The sequence below is a fragment of the Pseudomyrmex gracilis genome, unplaced genomic scaffold (genome assembly GCF_002006095.1).
Source record: "Pseudomyrmex gracilis isolate BER0280 unplaced genomic scaffold, ASM200609v1 scaffold_96, whole genome shotgun sequence".
Taxonomy (NCBI): Eukaryota; Metazoa; Arthropoda; class Insecta; order Hymenoptera; family Formicidae; genus Pseudomyrmex; species Pseudomyrmex gracilis.
The window spans coordinates 454964-473526 of NW_018020680.1; the positions used below are offsets into that span (position 1 = coordinate 454964).

Below are 18563 nucleotides of genomic sequence, written 5' to 3' on the forward strand. Positions count from 1 at the left end.
AGTCCGAGAGAAGTGTTCTCATTTTTCTGTTATATTTGTATACATGTATATATATATATATATATATATATATATATATATATATANTATATATAACAGAAAAAATTCTATTCTGAACAGTGCTTGAAGAGTGTAATTCTGCGCGTTTTAGTCTGTAGATATTCGTTGTATTTCAGATGAAAAAAGACAGTACATACACAATGCAAAGTAATGTCACATCAACCATTGACTCTAATAAAATCACGTTAACTAAAAGCTAGCTTGAATTTTACATGCTTGACACGATACGATTTGCAGGCACGTACTTTTTTTTTTTTTTATAGTACCGAATAATCGTGACGATCATCACAACGGATAAAAAAGTTATAGACATTCAAAAACGGATAAATATCTGCGAGATCTTTTTATCTAATTTGCGAGTGGACCCTTGTTTTGGGGTTGTACTTGTTGCTACGTAACAATGTTAATTCGACTCGTTAATATTCTTGTGTGTAACAACGTAATATTTTCAATTTTATATTCGTTATTACATTACATTTAAGTACATTCACAAGTTGTGTGGCTTCACAGCAAGTTTCCATTGCCTGTCGCCGAGTAATAAATTTACAATAAAGTTACACGCTCGTTTTCCCATAAATTTCTATCACCGCGAGAGGAGACTATTTTCCGTCATGAGATACGTAAGTTCGTAGAACCCTCTTCGCCGCTTTTAAATATTTTACTACTATTCTTTCATATTTCTTGGCATTTTTGTAAGTATAAATAAAAAAATAGCTGATGTTCTTTTTATTTAACTAATCAATATTCCGGAAATTTTATAGAATTTTATAATTCTACAACTTTTTATCTCAATTTATTTAATATAACCAGGGCTCATAAAGTTTTTAATTAATTAAGACTTTTCTTATATGTGATGTGTCAAATGTGCAATATCTATACACAAAAAATTTGTTCTTTATATTTGTGCGTGTGCTGTGAAGTGATGTATGTTTATAATTGATTTAATGAAACTTTGTATAGTGATTGATATCAAAATATTTTTTTTAATATTTTGCTTAAGACATATAGTTGTAAAAATGTGCGTACATGTGTGCATGTGCGTATATATAGCAAAATCAAATAGACAATGAATACTATACTCTATATATCACACAAATTATCAGACATATTTTATGAAATAATTAAACATAACAAATATAGCGAATATGTAGTTTTTTATATAAATGTTGTCAAGAATGTCGCTGAAATTTTTAACATCAATAATTAAATATCAATTTTAATAATTAAATAAGGTCACTGATTACATATCTTTAACTAATATTAATAATAAAATATTTTCTTTTTAATTGTAATTAGTAATACTGATAAAAATTTATACAAGTATTATATTATTACAGCTGAGATTTTGATATTGTTGAAGCTGAGTGAAGATCTCGTGACAGCGCCATTTTAAGAACACACAATCTTTTATTATATTTAAACTGCTTTTAATAAACCTCATAAATATAAATCAGGTGAAGCCTCATAAATATAAATCAGCTTCGAGAAGAAAAACAACATCTAAATTTCAGCTCTGTTCCGTGCTATAATGAAAGATTTTAATACGACGTTAAAAACTAAAAAACAAAAAAGCAAAAAAAAACATTTGATATTAAATATGACGTTTACAAACAAATTTAAAACATTAAATCAAGAAACTCTAAAACAAATCTAAATATTAACAATCTCAAAATTAGCAATTGCAGTACAATGCTCGATTACGAGCCCTGATTACAGACTATCAATTGAGAACAAAATGAGTCCTTCAACTTGATAAATAAATCTATTCAGTTGAAATTATATTATGCTCTAAATGAATTATATTATGCTCTTAGTCGTGTAAATATAAATAACACTTAAATATGACATTTCCAGATTCGTAATATTTTGTTACACATGCATATGTGTTTGCTGCATCTGTATCTGTATGTGTATATATTATCTATATACACATATGCACATGTATATAACGCACTATTACGTATATTGTATACAAAACATACCGTTTATACATTGTGTAAATAATCGAACACTCACAGTTGAACTATAATATTGTACAAACATTTTGATGTGACAAATGACCGATCTGAAGAGAAAGGATGGACAAAAATCATGTTTTTCTTAAATACAATAAACAATACAAATAAATCTTAATAAAAAAAAAAAAGATTAATTTTACAGATTTTAATTTTTCAAGTAAAAATTCTTAATTAAGCAAACATCGCGCGTTCAACAACAGGCATCAATAGCATACGTAATAACAAATTAACATAAAAGCTGTCCATGAGAAACTATTACTATAAAAATTAAATAGAAATTCGAGAACAATTTGATGTCAGTCTGCTGCCATATTCTTAGTCAATTTTTTAATATTTCTTTCTGGAATTGTCAGCGCTAAATCTCGAGCGAATGCTTCACTTTGTTCTCGATTCGAGTTTTAAACATCTCGACGTTGTAATTATAAATATCATTACTCAGAGAATTATTTCTCTTCAGAGAGATCTTTTCTCACGGCGTGCGACGTAAAAGTATTAGGATACGCGGTAAGTATGAGAACACTCTTACTTCTCGTATCTCTCGCTCGTATTCTTTCTCTCTTGCTCGCATTACGGCGACTGAATATAAACGAGATTTTTCTATTAGACGTTTAATTCAATAGGCTTTCGCTGCTAGGCCGTGGTTTAGAAACCAGACTATGTAAGGCTCGTATTCCGCTCTCCGGCAGATCCGGAGGCCCAAAGAGAAAATCTCGTCGAGTATTCGGGTTCGACAGCAGGTCCCGCATATTCTGGGTTGTGAGCACCCAAGAATGTAGTGAAGTTTGCGTTAAATTTACTTTCCTAGCCAGTGTCCCGGTAATGTGCACGTCGTCGATCCAGAAGTAAGGCTCCTTCTGGGCCTCGCGGTACAATATAAATACACTATCGGGGGAGTAGAGGATCGCCCAACCGGCACAATACGCAGGATAAAGTCTACCGGGATACTCCTGAGGAGAGACCCGCCACTTGGAACGCCAGGATCTCTTTACTGCGGAAGCCGAAATAAGATCACAGAGAATTAGACGTCTTGCACCCCACGGTGAGAGACCATGCGTGAGAAAGTCCAGCATGGCCGGTAAATGAACAAAAACGTCGTCGTCTAATTTAAGTATATATTTGGCACCTGCAACAAGACAATATCATACTATTTATTTATAAATTCACAGATTACATATTCATAAACTTTAATACGTATGAAATCACAAATTACATTTGACTTTAATAAATAAGAAGCTTGTCTGTCAGACAGATCATTAATACATAAATTAATTCTAAAACTCTAATACGTAAGTTAAATTAAACTGTAAAGAGAAAAGTGTTCGTACTTGGACAGTAATAAGTAGCCCACTTTAATCCCATAACGTGCTTGTAGGTCATGTTTCTGTAGGCATCAAGAAAGTTTCCCTGTATTAAGTCTTGATATTTCTTATTCTCTTCCTCGAGCCTGGACTGATACTCCTCGGAGTATCCGACGAGAAACAATAAAGTCACGTCCGGCGCTTGTTGACCCCAGGTCTCCCGCACGACGTGCCTCTTGGGGAAATTCCCCGGCGCCGAATGAACCAGCATCAGTAGCAACGGTTGCGTACGGTTGCAGGGATTGTGGTTCATGGTAAACCTAAAGTCCGTGATGTTGATCAGCGTGGATTTATCATCGGACGGAAGTTCGTTTATCGAGTAAGACTGTGCGGAGGGCGTGACGTTCCCGGGAAATATAAGGATATATCCGGGCGCGGCCACACTGCCGCTGAAATAAGGGGTCGGCGATCCTGACCCATCGATGTGAATCCAGAACGAGAAGCATCCAGTTAGTGCCAAAACGACCACGAAGATGAGGGTGCATGGCGACGTACCGGAGGCATGCAGCCGTCGCTTATCCAGCATACTAATAAGCCCCTTTCATCATACACGTCGGATTCTGCCTGGAAAGAAAAAAAAAAAAAAAAAAAAAAAAAAAAAAAAAAACACTACATGCTCTAAAAGCCGAATCAGAACGTTTTGGATTACCGCGACGTTGTGCATTTAATTGTGTGATTAACTTGATATCAATTAAAATTAAACAAAAGAATATTGTATTGATAGACGCCAGATAGAATTTTTTTCTAATAAAATTATATGTATTTTTTTCTTGCATATTTTTTATTTTGTCTAAAGGTAAATATAACTTCACCTTTGATAGTTTTAGGATTTGAACTGCGTGTTAGTGTCAGTTTTACATCGACAGAGAGTCATCTTTATTTCATGGACGTTTCGATACTAGGATCAGGTTATTCTTGAGTTCTGAGACGAAGTGATTTAATTGTCTACGAAACGTTGGTTATAAAAAATAACACTAAAACGCGGTTCAAACTCGAAAATCATTTTGAGAAATAAATAAATTATAATATTGCATGTGCGTAAGAAAAATCCAATTTATTATCAAATATTATATTATACAAAGAGAGTGTATTATACAAAAATAATGTTACGCAGAGTTAGTTTTGTTACATCTTAATTGTTCATCGTAATAAATTTAATTAGAATATTTTTGCGAGATACATATGACGCGAGAAAAAAACAATTGTACGCGTATCAACTTTTCCGCGCACGTTTTCAAGGTGAGTATTTTGAAAGTTTCATAAACAATAACGTACTTTCATCCGATCCGTAAGTTTCAGACGAAGTAAGTAAGTTAAAAAGTATTAAGTAGTGTCGGTTGCATCAACTTTCCCACACGAATCAATGGATAGTAACCGCTTACAGATGTATGTGTGTGTTATACATATATAATATATGACTATTGACATTAATCAATCCTGTCTTGATGTTAATGTTTGTCTTGGGATTTCTTTAGTGACACAACGTCGTGTCACTTATCACTTCAGAAGTGAGAAATCATACAAATATGTTTTGTCATGTTTGTAACTTACTTTTTTTTTTATGTGTGCATATATACATGTACATACTTATGTACATATAAAAGAACATCGTCATGTTTATCGAAGTTTTTTTTTCTCATGTTTCCGCAATATTATTGATAGTACGTGCGATATATAGTTCTGCGAGTTGGTTTTCGCGCGTATTTTTCGCAATTAAAAAGAAAAAAAAAAAAAAAAACACTATCAAGTAAATCTATTTCCCAACCATTTTCTCGTATCTTGATGATAAGCACGTAAGTTTGTGTGTGACGAGACTCAACGTGTTCCGTAAATACCGCTATGCCAGTGCCATAATTTCAAAGCGACTTATATGCACTGTATACTTTTCAGTCAAGGGCATGGAGAGAAGTTCACGAACAAATAGCGACGGTTGGTCAGCACGTAATGAATTCGTTATTGCATTCTAAGCAATATATTAAGCGAATTGCCGGAACGTTAGAGAAAAACTTTTTTACATAGATATGAATCTTTTATATAACTTATGTGTATATATAAATGTAAAGCGACACAACTCCTCCGTATTCATTCGTAAAAGTAAGGACTTTCGTAATCAAAGATTGCATTTTTTATGTATAAATATTTGAACGTATTTTATCTATTTAAAACATTTGAGAAACTTTGACATTTTTAACGTAATGAATGAGTGAAAATTCAAAAACAAACAGTTGAAAATGCGAGCCAATACACAAGTGTCGATGTAAATTATTATCGTTACATATAATAATAAATTATACATATATATACTATCTTTCATTTTAAAAACGTATATAAAAAACTATTATTTTAAAAACAAATGTAACGAACTTGCAAATTGTATAAGAAAAACACTGCGTTTGTTTATGCACATGTGCAAGAAAAATACTCAAGTATCACCTGAGTATCTGTCAAACAGCTTTTAGTTTTAATGACGCTATTAACAAGCTGGACTGAACTGGACAATAGATTAGTTATAATAGATCGTTATCGATTATAATGTCATTTTGGCCTTGAACGTGCTATTTAGAATTAATTTTCTTAATACGTTTTTATTTCTCTCTCTCTCTCTCTCTCTCTATCTTGGTTACGATATAGATTATAGATTTTTCTACTAGAGCAAATATATTTCCGAAGTGTATCGCTCGTGTTCCACTTTGTGTGAACAGATAGAATATATTGAAAAAGACGAATCGAGCGCGCGCCTCGAGTTAATTGAAACTGAACACGTTTTGCGACATTTCCTTTCGTCGCAACATAAAAAATTTCAAATCGATTACTCGTTACTGTTGTATCGCGAATTGATGATAATTCCAAAAAAAATAACCACGTATGCACAAAGCATGCAGTGTGATATCGTTTATCGCGTTTTTTTTTTTTTTCTTAAATCATGCTACTATTTAGCGAGCAATACCCGAGCACAATTCATGTTTAATCGAGATATCGTTTATCTTCTGTGCTGTCATATGAGAGACACGTGTTACACATCAAACAAGGGGAAGATACGCGGCGTCTCTTCAATTTTCATGCGCTTTGGCATAATCTACATTAAAATTAATTTAATCTACATTAAAACAAGGAGTAATTACATGATGTTTTTACGCGTTTGTATCTAAAAATGTGTGTGTGTGTGTGTGTGTGTGATACAATAAATAGCGAAAAATCAGATTTCACAGTTTCGAATGGATTTATTCTCTCTCTCTGTTCCACTTGACACCGCGAAGGAATAATACACATCGAAACAAGCTGATTTGAATTTGTTTTATCGCACAACAATTACTGACGTAATTTATTTTGACGAAATCTCGGATAATGAACAAAAAATTTCAGATAATACGATCTTTCCGATCAGTCGCAAAAACTTTACGCGCAAAAAAAAAAACCACTCTGAAACATTAACCTAATTGAACTCTCCACCCCGTCATTCCGCTCTCTTTCAATATTCGAAAACAAATCTGACCGAATCAAATAATACACTTAGAGAGAATACACGTTTTCCTAAATAACAGATATTGCAGACACATACACAATAGATCGTTATTCGCGAGAGAAATACAATTAATTGTCTTGCAATCTCTCGTATAATTCGAGAAATGCACAAATTTAGCTTTTCTAGCAATCTCGTATAATTTATGGTACGATTTGTACGTGACCTCGAAATGATACGACTTTGCTTTTCCTGCGTTGGCATTTTCTCCGCACGAGCAAGCGATTAGGCAACCGTATTTATTAGATCATAAGTGATTTCGACATACAGCGTCGATTGCCTCCGACAACCATCGAGACAAACTACTCTTTTCGCATTTTCGCAATTCGTTCCGTAACGAACGAACGTGAGCGAAAACGTGTGCGAGTTATTCGTTATCGTGTTTCGTTATTGTGTTTTATTGCTAAATAACTTGAACTAATTAGGACACGGATCAGTTCTTGCTTGAAATTGAATGAAATTGAATCGCGCGCGGAGGATTTCCGTCGTTGAATACATTTACCGACCAACGCTTACCGATATCAACCCTCTATCTTTCCGAAGGATTTTGATAATATTCATATCACTTCTCTCTAAGAACCGAGTGCTGTGCACACAAGGGGGGTTGATTGCTTGGATCCCTTGAATCATCGGTTTGTAAAGTAAACGTTATCGATCTTGCGATTTCAGCACGTAGCGACGTAGTAATAAACAAGTAAATGCTGAATATTTACGACAGTTTATCTCGCGTGATATTGATGTGACGCGATCCTATGAAAATCCAATTTCGGATTATATTTAGGCGTACATTCCCTGCACGGGAATCATTTTTCATGAGGATAAGACTCCGAATGTGGTTTTTTTTTTTTTTTTTACTTTTCTTATTGCACATCAAATTATTACGTCGTACATCAAATTACACATCACAATCCACACGAGATCGTACTCCACGTACTACGTAACGCAAATATTCGATCTGAATATTGAAATGTTTAAGTAACGGAGCAATTAGTCAAAAAAATTCAAGATATATTACTCAATAATTTTTGAGAGAGAGAGAGAGAGATTAAAAATTGTTTCCGTCACTTTTATGAATACTTGTTGCGATATCATATTGAGTTATGATGGTGATAAGCGATAAAGCGCGTTTCTTGCATTTCATATCGAAAGATAAGTATTTTTCATATACACTATCTATGTTGCTACGATGTATTTTTTCACGCGTACAGATTATTAAAAATGCGTCAAACTCTCTTTTCATTTTAAATACTAAAAGTATTTTACATAGTTACATGTTACATGTAAATTTAAGCGTTCTCGCAAATTTTCGGAAACGCCGGTCTGGCGAGTCATATCAATATAGAGAGAGAGAGAGCTACATTTACATTCCGGACGCGTTAAGTAATATATAAAAGCATTTTAATTTCAATCAAGTAAAATGAACGTGTGTATTTTTTGGCTTTATATCAATAAATTTTTCTGTAAATTAAACCGATCACGTTTTCTTCTTTGACGGACACTATATTATTTTGTCGTAAACACAACACAAATCGCACGTGTAACATAAACTTTGCGTTGCACATAAATTGATTTCGCCTCGCGTGTCTATATTTGTATAAGAAAAAAACGCACTAACCCCGTTTTGGGATGAACGGAATAAATTTTTTCGCAAAAAAAAAAACCCTCGGAATCCACGTACGTGGGAATCATTGGTGGGCATTTCTTACCTGCACTCGGATCGTTGACCCTTACAGGTACGCTAGATCAAACGGGAGGGAGGGGGGAGAGAGAACCACGTTGTGTGATCCGCACGTCTATGCACGCGAGAAAGAATCTCATGAACGACTAGAAGGACGACAAAGACGGCAACGAATTTGTCGTACGTCTGAAACTGGGTGATGACGCACGTTCCTCATCTCTTATGTCCAACACACATTGCCAAGCAGCGTGGCACCAGACCCGCGGCGCCTGTCGGGGCGACTTACAGAAAAGAGAAAAATATTCGTGGAAGGGGTCTCTCTCTCTTTCGCTCCCATGCCTTTGCCGTTGGTAAAAGTAATTTTTTCAAAGATCTCGGGGGAAATACAAACACACCCTTTTCTTTACGTAGTATTACAAATGAAAAAAATAACACTGTGTGTTGAGATATATTATTTTTTATTATATGTTAAATATTTTATTATATTTTATTATTATATGTTAAAAATTTATATTTTTATATGCTTGTGTATGTGTGCGCGCGCGTACACGTCTCTTATACATTTATTTAAAAAAAAGTATTATTGATTATTAGAATGCGCACAGAGCTCCGAGTATACTCTGTTTCAAGAAGGTAATATATCTTGCTTGTCAAATATAATATTTTTCTGATTAAATATCAAAACAATAATTATTTGTTTTTCTTTCACGAGCGGACAAGGTGACATTGCTTGTTCTGGCATGTTTTTTTATCGCAATCAACTTTAAGAGTTTTCTTTGATAAATTTCAGAAGAACATCATCCCCCACAGACAAACTTGTCTCTCGAACAGTTTGAAAGATCAAAACATCACGCACGCCGACATCTTACTTTGTGTTGCTCGTAAAAGTGACATTTTAAATGTCTTTGTGTAACAAGATATAGTGGCGTGTTTTTCTCGAAGAACAGTCCGAAACGTATTAAAGATCGAACGAAATTCTCGTGACCTTTTTTAAAAAAAAACGTAAATCTTTTTTACAAAAATTCCGAAATAATGCGAAATTTGACCGCGCCCATGGTTTATTCATAACGTTTCAGGTTCTAGTACCTGTGCGTCACGGGGTTCGACCGAGTGCATTCTTCTTCGACTAGCAGAAGACAAAGAAACTGTATATAAATTTACCTGAATGCGTTCTCTCCGCAAGCGCGTTTCCACAAATTGTTTTCTCCAATTCTTTAATCGATTCTTCACGTGTTACTTATTTTAAACATTAAATACACGGAACACGCACGTAATTTAAATAAAACATTTGTACAAACCGCTACTTTATAATGTAAACAAATTGTATTTTATATAACACTCAAGGAGATATTACATTTTTTGTTTGTGTGCGCTTCATTTTTAATCGATGATATTTTATCAATTAATCATTCATATTTCCATTCGAATATCTGTTATCGCGTGATTGCTGAGAAATAACATATCGGTGAAAATTGAGATATAATTCTTACGAAACGAATTTTTTTATATCACATATCAATTACGTGACGAGGATAACGTAAATGTAATTCTTACGAAACGAATTGTTCCGAGTTTTTTCGAAAAGTTCGAAATTTCTCAAATGCGCATTGCCGTGTATTTAAGAACTCGTGGAAAAAAGGAAAAAAATGTGCAAGAGAAAATATTTTTTTTTTAAGTTTTTTAACTAGTGGATTTTTTAGCTACTAAGAATATTTACCGTGTAGTTTTACCACGTAAGAGAGTACTTGTAAGAAGGGACAGGTGCGATATTCATTAAAGGTTTATCTCTGAGACAACATTTGCATCTAGGACGTGTTGTATACACAAAATAACACACTTTGCGTGTGTTTGCCCGCTTGTTACAGTATCTGACAAAAAAGGGCGAGCCAGTGACGTAGTTGGAAAAGAGTAATGTCGCTCAATGTGTTTACGTGCGGTGTTTTCGCGTGCGATGTAGAGAAAATTTCGCATAAATAATTATTAAATCTCCCGAGTTATTTAACGCAATTATTTTCATCAATAACAATTTTGCAATTTGAACGGAGTGACATACAATGGCGCAGTGCAAGTTTATGCAATGCAATGTCTAAAGTTTAATGTCATGCTGCAAGCGGGCATTACTCGCTGTAAGATGATATATACGTGCATTTTCTCATTATGTGTGACAAAGTCTCGTATTCTCGTTTCTAGTTAGCGCGGCATTTAGCACCCAACGTAGACGTTTGATTTATTTGTTCAATAAAACAAAAAAAAAAAAAAAGATTCCGTGTAAATAACTGAAAATCGTATGTATAAAAGTCGAACACTTGTTAACACTAACTTTTTTTTATTTGAAAAACAATACGGGTTCGAAAACAAAATCTGCTGCGCAAAGGTTGTGACAACAAGCTTGAAGTAAGACACGGGATGTGTTTTCGTGCGTTTTGATTTTATCACATGTTCGACACGTCAAAACGTTCGAAATATTGTAGCGAATAAAATATATAACGCGCGGCACACACGCGTGTGATTGTTCCCTTATTAATATTAATGACTTCGTTATGGCATAAAAATTTTTTGTTTCCTTTTCGAAAGTTATTATTTTTTCACTTTACCACAAGCAAATTATTTTTTCTCTCTGTACGTATATTTTGCAATTAAAACAAGATACTTTTTGTTTCACTTTTTTTGCCTGCGCTTTTGCTCACATAAGAGACAGAATATTTAGAGGGGAAAGAAAAATTTATAAAAAAAAAAAAGACGTCGCTCTCTCCGAACGCAACCGCCAAAATCTTTGCAATGAAGATACGTACCAAACAAAACATCAAACAAATTCTATTCTGATATCATCGGTGCTCTAAAAAAATCATCGTTCGTTCGCTAAAACGATACTGTAAAGGGAAAGTAATATTATAAGCGCTAATCTCACGAGAGAGCCGGATGGCTTTCTCTCTCTCTCTCTCTCTCTCTTTCTCTCGTTTTTTGTTGCAAAAATTCCGACGAAATTTCGCGCGTTCGGAGGCTGTGCGAAGGACGCGCCAGAGAAAAACGAAACCAAAAAAAAAAACAAAAAAAAAAAAACGCCTTTTCCGCGTTTATGCGTCATTCTAGAAAACTCGGCGACGGGGGATTTACTTACAAGTCACATGTGGTGAGAAACTCCAGGAACTCACAAACACCCGCTGCGACAAGACGAACCGCGCCACGCACATTCGGAACCCGTTTGGCCGTGCGGAAAACACGGCGAACGTCGAGCGACGCGAGACACGTCTCTCGCCGACGGTTTGGAGGTTATATATCGCCGGGGATGGTGCGAGTCGGAGCGAGAACGAGGTAGAAAGCGTTGCGAGCGAAGAGGACGAAGAGAACGGAGCGCGATGAGGGAGGGAGAAGAGAGTGAAAGAAGAGAGGGAGTGTATTTTCTTATGGAATCACCTGGCGGCACACATCGATGAGACGACGCGCGGCTCTCTCTCTCTCTTTCTCTCTCTCTCTCTCTCTCTTCTCGCAATTGCTTTTTGTATATATATGTATATATGTATATGTATATATATATATGTGCGCGTGTAGGTAGGTTATATGCTTGCGATATTTGCGCTAATGTGCAAAAAAAAAAATAAATGACCGTTCACTCGACTGACCGCATGTTCGACGGACCGGATTGCTTCAGTAACAGTACGTTTTCTTCTTTTTCCTGGCACCCCTCATCTTTCCTCGGTGCGACGCGCGCTCCTCGGCTTGTCGGAGGACATACACACTCGTGTGATACGCGAGACGATGTACCGCTTTTATTAACACGAAGCAGACGACATCGCGCGCTGTTAAAAAAAACTTCCTAGGCGGCGAAATCGCGGAAAAACCGGTCGGGAATTCGCAATGACGAAACGCAACCCAAGCTCATTTCCATTCCGCGGAATCTCTTTCGTAGAGACACAGAGGAAAAAATTAGAGAGACAGAGGAGAAAGATGCGTAACGTGCAAACTTCGACGAGGTGAGGATGTTCGCATAGACGAAAGGGCGAGGTAACGGAATCTGATTGGCCGCGCGACGAGACGACCGTCGCGCTCAATATGGCGAACGTTTTCGAAGAAGGAGCGGCGAAACGTTTTGAACCCCTCTAGGTATTTTGCGTGACGTTTTAATTTTAATTTATTTTTGCGGGAAACAGACACGAATCATATTGAGAGTTAAGGTAACGAAGAAAAGCGTCTTCAACGTGTTCACAGTTATTTTATTTCGTGCCGTGCGAGTGCCGAAGGATTAAAAATTAACGGATTTCTTTCAAACGTCAAATCACGAATTGTTTTTCACGCGCTAACTCGTTTTTTTTCGTTTTCTCATTCGCGCGTTATTTCTCATTCTCAAAATCGTGAAAATCGAGCAATTGTTTTTGCAACATGATAATAACAATTATAATGAACTCGATTTATATTTATTGTAAAACAAAGTACGTCTCTCTAATACACTGCCGCAACGTTTTTCTTTTTTACATCTACAAAAGTGTGCGCTATGTTTTTCAACAATCTTTTGAACGTCTTTCAGAACGTGTTGTCCGAGCGATTTTTCGAAATTCCCGCCCTCGCTACCCTCGCTCGGTCGATAGCTCGTGCATGAATTGCATGCACGCGAGAGAAACCCGGTGTTCATGGCGGCGGAACAAGTGACCACAGCCTGCAGGGCGCACGACTGTATCGCGCATGCCCAGGGGGGTTTATTATCTTCTTTCTGTTCAAGTGCCATTTCGTTGCATGCAGTGCAGTCTATAAAACAGAATGCGTTCTCCGCGGGTCTCGAGTTTCCTATCACTTATCGTCATTCGTAGCGTATAAACATAACAGCACGCGGTCATTAGCCCGATTCATATTGTTTACGTATCCATCTGACACATGGAAGCGCGGCCGGAGCGCGGCTAAAATCGCGTTGGCATCACTCGGACGATCGTAAAACGCGAACTCGCTGTCTTCGTGGCGTCTCAGGCGTCTGTTTAGGGTACGCGAAACGGAGAACTTCTCTCGGGCCGAGAGCAGCCGCGCGAAAATGTCATCCAGCTACGCGGACGGGTTATCGCCGTACGAAAACAAAGGAGTGCTGGGACTGGAGGAGGTAAAAAAAAAAAAAAACAAAAAAGAAAAACAATACTCGGATCGAGATCAGATAATCGTTTTTTTTTCTCAGTTTTTTTGATGTTACAGAGCGACGTGAGAGATAATAGATGCGGTGGCGTTTGTGATGCGTCTCAGATGACAATTTGTTTTTGAGCGAAACAAAAGAAAAAAATAAATTTCGCTCTAAATTTTTTTTTTCTTCTTTTCTGACTTTTTGTTTGCAGAGATACGACAGCGTTGAAACTCTGCGTCTGAAATGCGGTCTACTGGCGGACTGGATACAAGGTGCACGTCACGTCGTGGTTCACACTGGTGCCGGTATCAGCACCGCCGCGGGTATCCCCGATTTCCGGTGACTATCGTCTGACAAAGTTTCTAAGAGAAACTGAATCCTTCCTGATTTTTCCTGAGCTTCCTTGTCATCTGCTTTTCCTATCTACTGCTACTGAAGATAGTGCTTGACACTGTACATCGCAAGACACACATGTGTACGAAGAGTCTTGAAGCATGCAACTTAAGTATGAGATGAAAGACACAGTTCTAATATTGCTGAGTCATACTAATTAAACAATGTTTTATATTGTGACATTGCAATATAAAATATTTATGAAAAAAAGTTTAATATAATCATCCAATATAAGAAAATTTATTTTAAAAGTGACATGTATATATTTTTAATATGGTTGTGTTTACATTGTTTTGTTTATATTCCAACCCATAAAAATATGTATATATATATTTGTAAACAAAATATACTTGATGATCATAGTTTAGCCACTTGATATAATCAAACAAAAATTTTATATTTACAAATTTTATATTTAGTACATGTACACATTGGACAATTTAAACAAGAAAAATCTTTTTGATTAGGGGTACAAATGGTGTATGGACATTGGAACAGAAAGGTTTAAAGCCTACAATGAACATTTCCTTTGACGAAGCAGTTCCTACGAAGACACACATGGCTTTGAAAAAGCTGATAGAGGCCAGTACGTGTATAAATGTTAAAAGCATTTCGAAATTTCACACGAGTTGACTACTTAACATTTTTTTTTTTTTTTCAGAAAAAGTAAAATTTATCATAAGCCAAAACATAGACGGATTGCACTTGCGATCTGGCATACAGAGGCAACATCTTGCGGAACTACACGGAAACATGTTTACGGAGCAGTGTGACAAATGCGGCAGGTTTGTATATAATATATATATATATATAGCAGTATATGTACAAAAAATAAATAAAATTCTACCAAAAACAATTCTATATATTGAAAATAATCTTATGTATTTAAAAAAATAAAACTATATAAGAGACAGAGATAATGCAAATGATCTTGCAGGCAGTTCATTCGCAACTTCGCAACCAAAAGTGTCGGAAAAAAATCTTTAGACACAGTGTGTAGATCGGAACAAATAGGTGGTCGTCCATGCCGTGGTCGAATGCACGATACCATTCTCGATTGGGAGCATAATTTGCCAGATAGTGATCTGAGACTATCTGACTTACATTCCAGGTAAGTTATATAATAATCGTACATTAACATAAAACAAAGTGAAAAAATATTACTTTATAAGATAAATATTTTTATATTATAAATATTTTCAGAGTTATATATAATATCGCATAAATTTAAAAAAGATATAATTTTACATTAAGAATTATTTATATGACTTTTCTAAATGTTTTGTTTTAGTGTTGCCGATTTAAGTATATGTCTGGGAACGACACTGCAAATTATTCCAAGTGGCAATTTGCCTTTGTATACGAAGAAATACGGAGGTCGTCTCGTTATATGTAACCTGCAACAAACGAAACATGTAAAAGTTTATTATAAAAAATAATAATACATATTCATTGTTTTTGTTTTGTTTACATAATTGCTACTAAATTAAATTCTAACTGTAGGACAAGAAAGCTGACTTAATTATTAATGGCAACGTCGATGAAATAATGGTCGCGGTTATGAAAAAACTGGGATTGGAAATCCCGGAATACGAGAGCAGCATGGATCCCACACGAAATTCTGACACAACCGCTAAAGAGATGGATTGGACAATTCCCACTAGTAGAATAAAAGAAATGAATGTGTTGTACAAGAAGGTGTGCAAGCCGATGAAAAGGAAACGGAAAACGTTTATGTACGAAAGAGAGAGAACAGATACAAAAAGAGAGTCTAAAACCAGAAAACAAGGGTTTGTTAAGCAAGAAATCAAAACAGAAGTTCATATAGAAGAAAATAATATCACAACGTCGAGTGAAACATGTAAGACCGAGAATGATCGGATTGGCAATTCCATTAAAGCGGAGGAGAACGCGCAAAATGTTGGAGCTTACAGATATTCGATGGAAGACGGGACGGATCATAATGCTGATCTTGAAATGAATCAAACGCTGTAGCAAGTTTTTATCGACACGATAATATAATTCTTCATTCGAATATTTTAATTCTTTTCAGTGTATGCGCTCTACAGTTACTTATAAAATGCGTTTCGAATGATGGTCATTAGAGAATGATGTCCAAAAGTAGAATAGGTTTGCCGATATTCAATAGATATCTGTAACACACTCGCCGCACATTTAGCATTTAATCCAGTCCTCCGTTTTTTTTTTCTCAGACAAGACTTGTTTTACTTGTGAAAATTTAACCCTTTGCGATCGAAAAAAACCGGAATATTTCCAGCGATGCAGGTTCACAGTCAAATGTCAAATATTTATGGTATCAACTATTTAATTTATAAGTTGCGGTTTAACTCGATTTTATAGACTTTTACAGTGTGAAAAAATATGGGTGTGTGTGCGTGTGGTGAAACATAATATCGTCTCTATAACACGTGAAAATAATTCTACTCTAACGAAAGATACATGCCCGAATAACTTTCGATCGCGAGGGATTCAAGGTTTCCAAAAAAAAAAAAAAATATACATATACCATCATGTATATTTAAAAACGCACTCATATCGGCATTAAAACCTTGATATTCAAGAAGCAATAACAAAGGAACAATATTTTGCGTCAAATATTCAACACTAAATGTGCAATGAGAGAACAAAGGTTTACAATTTTGTTCACCAAACTTCTCATTTATGATAGAAAAAAACAAAAAACAAAAACAAGTGAGAATATTCCAATTTGTATATATTCTTCTTGGTATTTATAAAGTGTTGCGTTAGTGTTGTATCTGCTTTTTACAACTCTCCTACATATTTACGCATATGCATAGTAGATATTGCGGCGAGAGATCCGATCAGGTTCTCTCGACAAGCAAAGTGTTCCAGAATTTATCTTCATAATATATAATACTTTTTTCACTACAGATTATAATAAAGAAGATTATTCGATAAAAGAGATCTTCCTACAAGACACTTCGCCAGTAAAATTTAACTCTGTTTTAATTTCAAAATAGACTTTCAAAGCGATTACCAAATGCGAGTAAGTTGTGTATAAGGTGGTTTTAAGTGAGTACCTTGCGTTTTATTAATAATAGTCGGAAGTGTTTATTTTCCTTATGCGTGAGATCTTTGTGTCTTCCAGTTTTATTGTTCTTTTTTTTTCTAAACGATTATGTTATTGCGAAAAAATATGTATATTTCTTTAAATGAAACGTAATGTTGAATATTTTATCTTGTTTGAAGAGATAAAATAAAAAGTTGTTCTTTTGACACACACACACGGCTTTCTGCCAACAATCAAATTTTGCGAGTGAAATTTTGGTTCTACTGGCGATGTTTCCTAACTTATATAACTACCCTATAAATATTGCTTTAGTAAATGCATTATTCTGGGTCTCGTGTGCTTTGAGTGTTCTCGATGTTCAGGTATATATTTGCCTTACAGGACAACGCACATGGGACCGACTTACGAATATGCGTCATATTACAACGCACGTGTTTGTATGAGTAAGTTAATTAATAATATTGCTGCGCAGGCTGATGTTAGAGATTATCCGACAAATTTAGATGTTGAATTTTTAACAGAAAGAAAGAAAGAGAAAGAGAGAAAGCGTCATTTCCATATAGTGTTGAAAGGAATGTTGAAAGTAAAAGTTTTAACGATATCTCACAGAGCTAGAACGCTGAACCGATTTTTCGCGCGTAGATGATACTGCAAGAATGCATTCCGTGATAAATACGGATCAGTAATATTTAAATGTATATAGTGATGCTCGCTTTATTCATCGTGTAATACATGAGTTTTATTTAACTAATTATTATTCACCAGATATAATATTGGAAATAAAAAACGCATCCCAATAAAAATGATTACATGGTGTGTACGTAATATTTCCCCCAATTACCTAAGCGAATCGAATTCGTGAAAACTAAATTAGTAAAAAAGTAATAATTTGGCTTTATAAAATAAAAATGCATGACCATATTGTATTATAATTGATTGTTTTAAAGTGTTTAATATCAAAAAGTGTGTAAAACAACTCTAATTTTATGTAATATATGTATAAAAAATACAATTTTACATTTACATTACGACAAAACATATGATGGAGAGTACCATTCTACAAAAATGAGTATTTCCCTAGTATTGAAATGAAAATGTCTCTAGATATGAATAAGTCTTATAATTATGAAACTTTTGTTGTGAAATTATGACTAAAGATGGCAATGCTAGAGTATACATGTCGATAACAAGTAACAAACCGACTCTTAGATATATTTTTCTTTTATATTATCGATATTTATTGCGCCAGAGTTCTTTTTACTACTAAATTCTTTATAAAAAAAAAAGTAAAAAAAATATATAAAATATAAAATAAAAAAAATATATAAAATAACATTTTTTGATACAATTACGACTTTGTTTTCTATTATAAATTGCATATATATA

General features: G+C 34.9%; 2 protein-coding genes across 7 annotated transcripts; one reads left to right on the plus strand and one right to left on the minus strand.

Annotated features, from left to right (window-relative positions):
- Nucleotides 1-824: 824 nt before the first annotated feature.
- LOC109855689 (beta-1,3-galactosyltransferase 5) lies at nt 825-12729 on the minus strand. 5 transcript variants are annotated; one of them, XM_020430196.1, is made up of 3 exons: nt 12255-12729; nt 3404-3996; nt 825-3201 (listed from the first exon to the last, which is right to left on the minus strand). In XM_020430196.1, the coding sequence occupies exons 2-3, from the start codon at nt 3960-3962 to the stop codon at nt 2687-2689; spliced, it is 1074 nt and encodes a 357-aa protein (XP_020285785.1). In that variant the 5' UTR covers nt 3963-3996; nt 12255-12729; the 3' UTR covers nt 825-2686. The 5 variants fall into 5 exon arrangements, with proteins under 5 accessions (XP_020285785.1, XP_020285782.1, XP_020285784.1 ...); XM_020430193.1 differs by having other exon boundaries at nt 3404-4000; XM_020430195.1 differs by lacking the exon at nt 12255-12729 and adding an exon at nt 11753-12209.
- Nucleotides 12730-13308: 579 nt separating this feature from the next.
- Nucleotides 13309-16641, plus strand: LOC109855690 (NAD-dependent protein deacetylase Sirt6). Of its 2 annotated transcripts, XM_020430197.1 has the most exons (7): nt 13309-13717; nt 13944-14071; nt 14593-14711; nt 14787-14910; nt 15063-15236; nt 15417-15540; nt 15629-16641. In XM_020430197.1, the coding sequence occupies exons 1-7, from the start codon at nt 13652-13654 to the stop codon at nt 16118-16120; spliced, it is 1227 nt and encodes a 408-aa protein (XP_020285786.1). In that variant the 5' UTR covers nt 13309-13651; the 3' UTR covers nt 16121-16641. The 2 variants fall into 2 exon arrangements, with proteins under 2 accessions (XP_020285786.1, XP_020285787.1); XM_020430198.1 differs by lacking the exons at nt 13309-13717; nt 13944-14071 and adding an exon at nt 14081-14237.
- The last annotated feature ends 1922 nt before the right edge of the window (nt 16642-18563 follow it).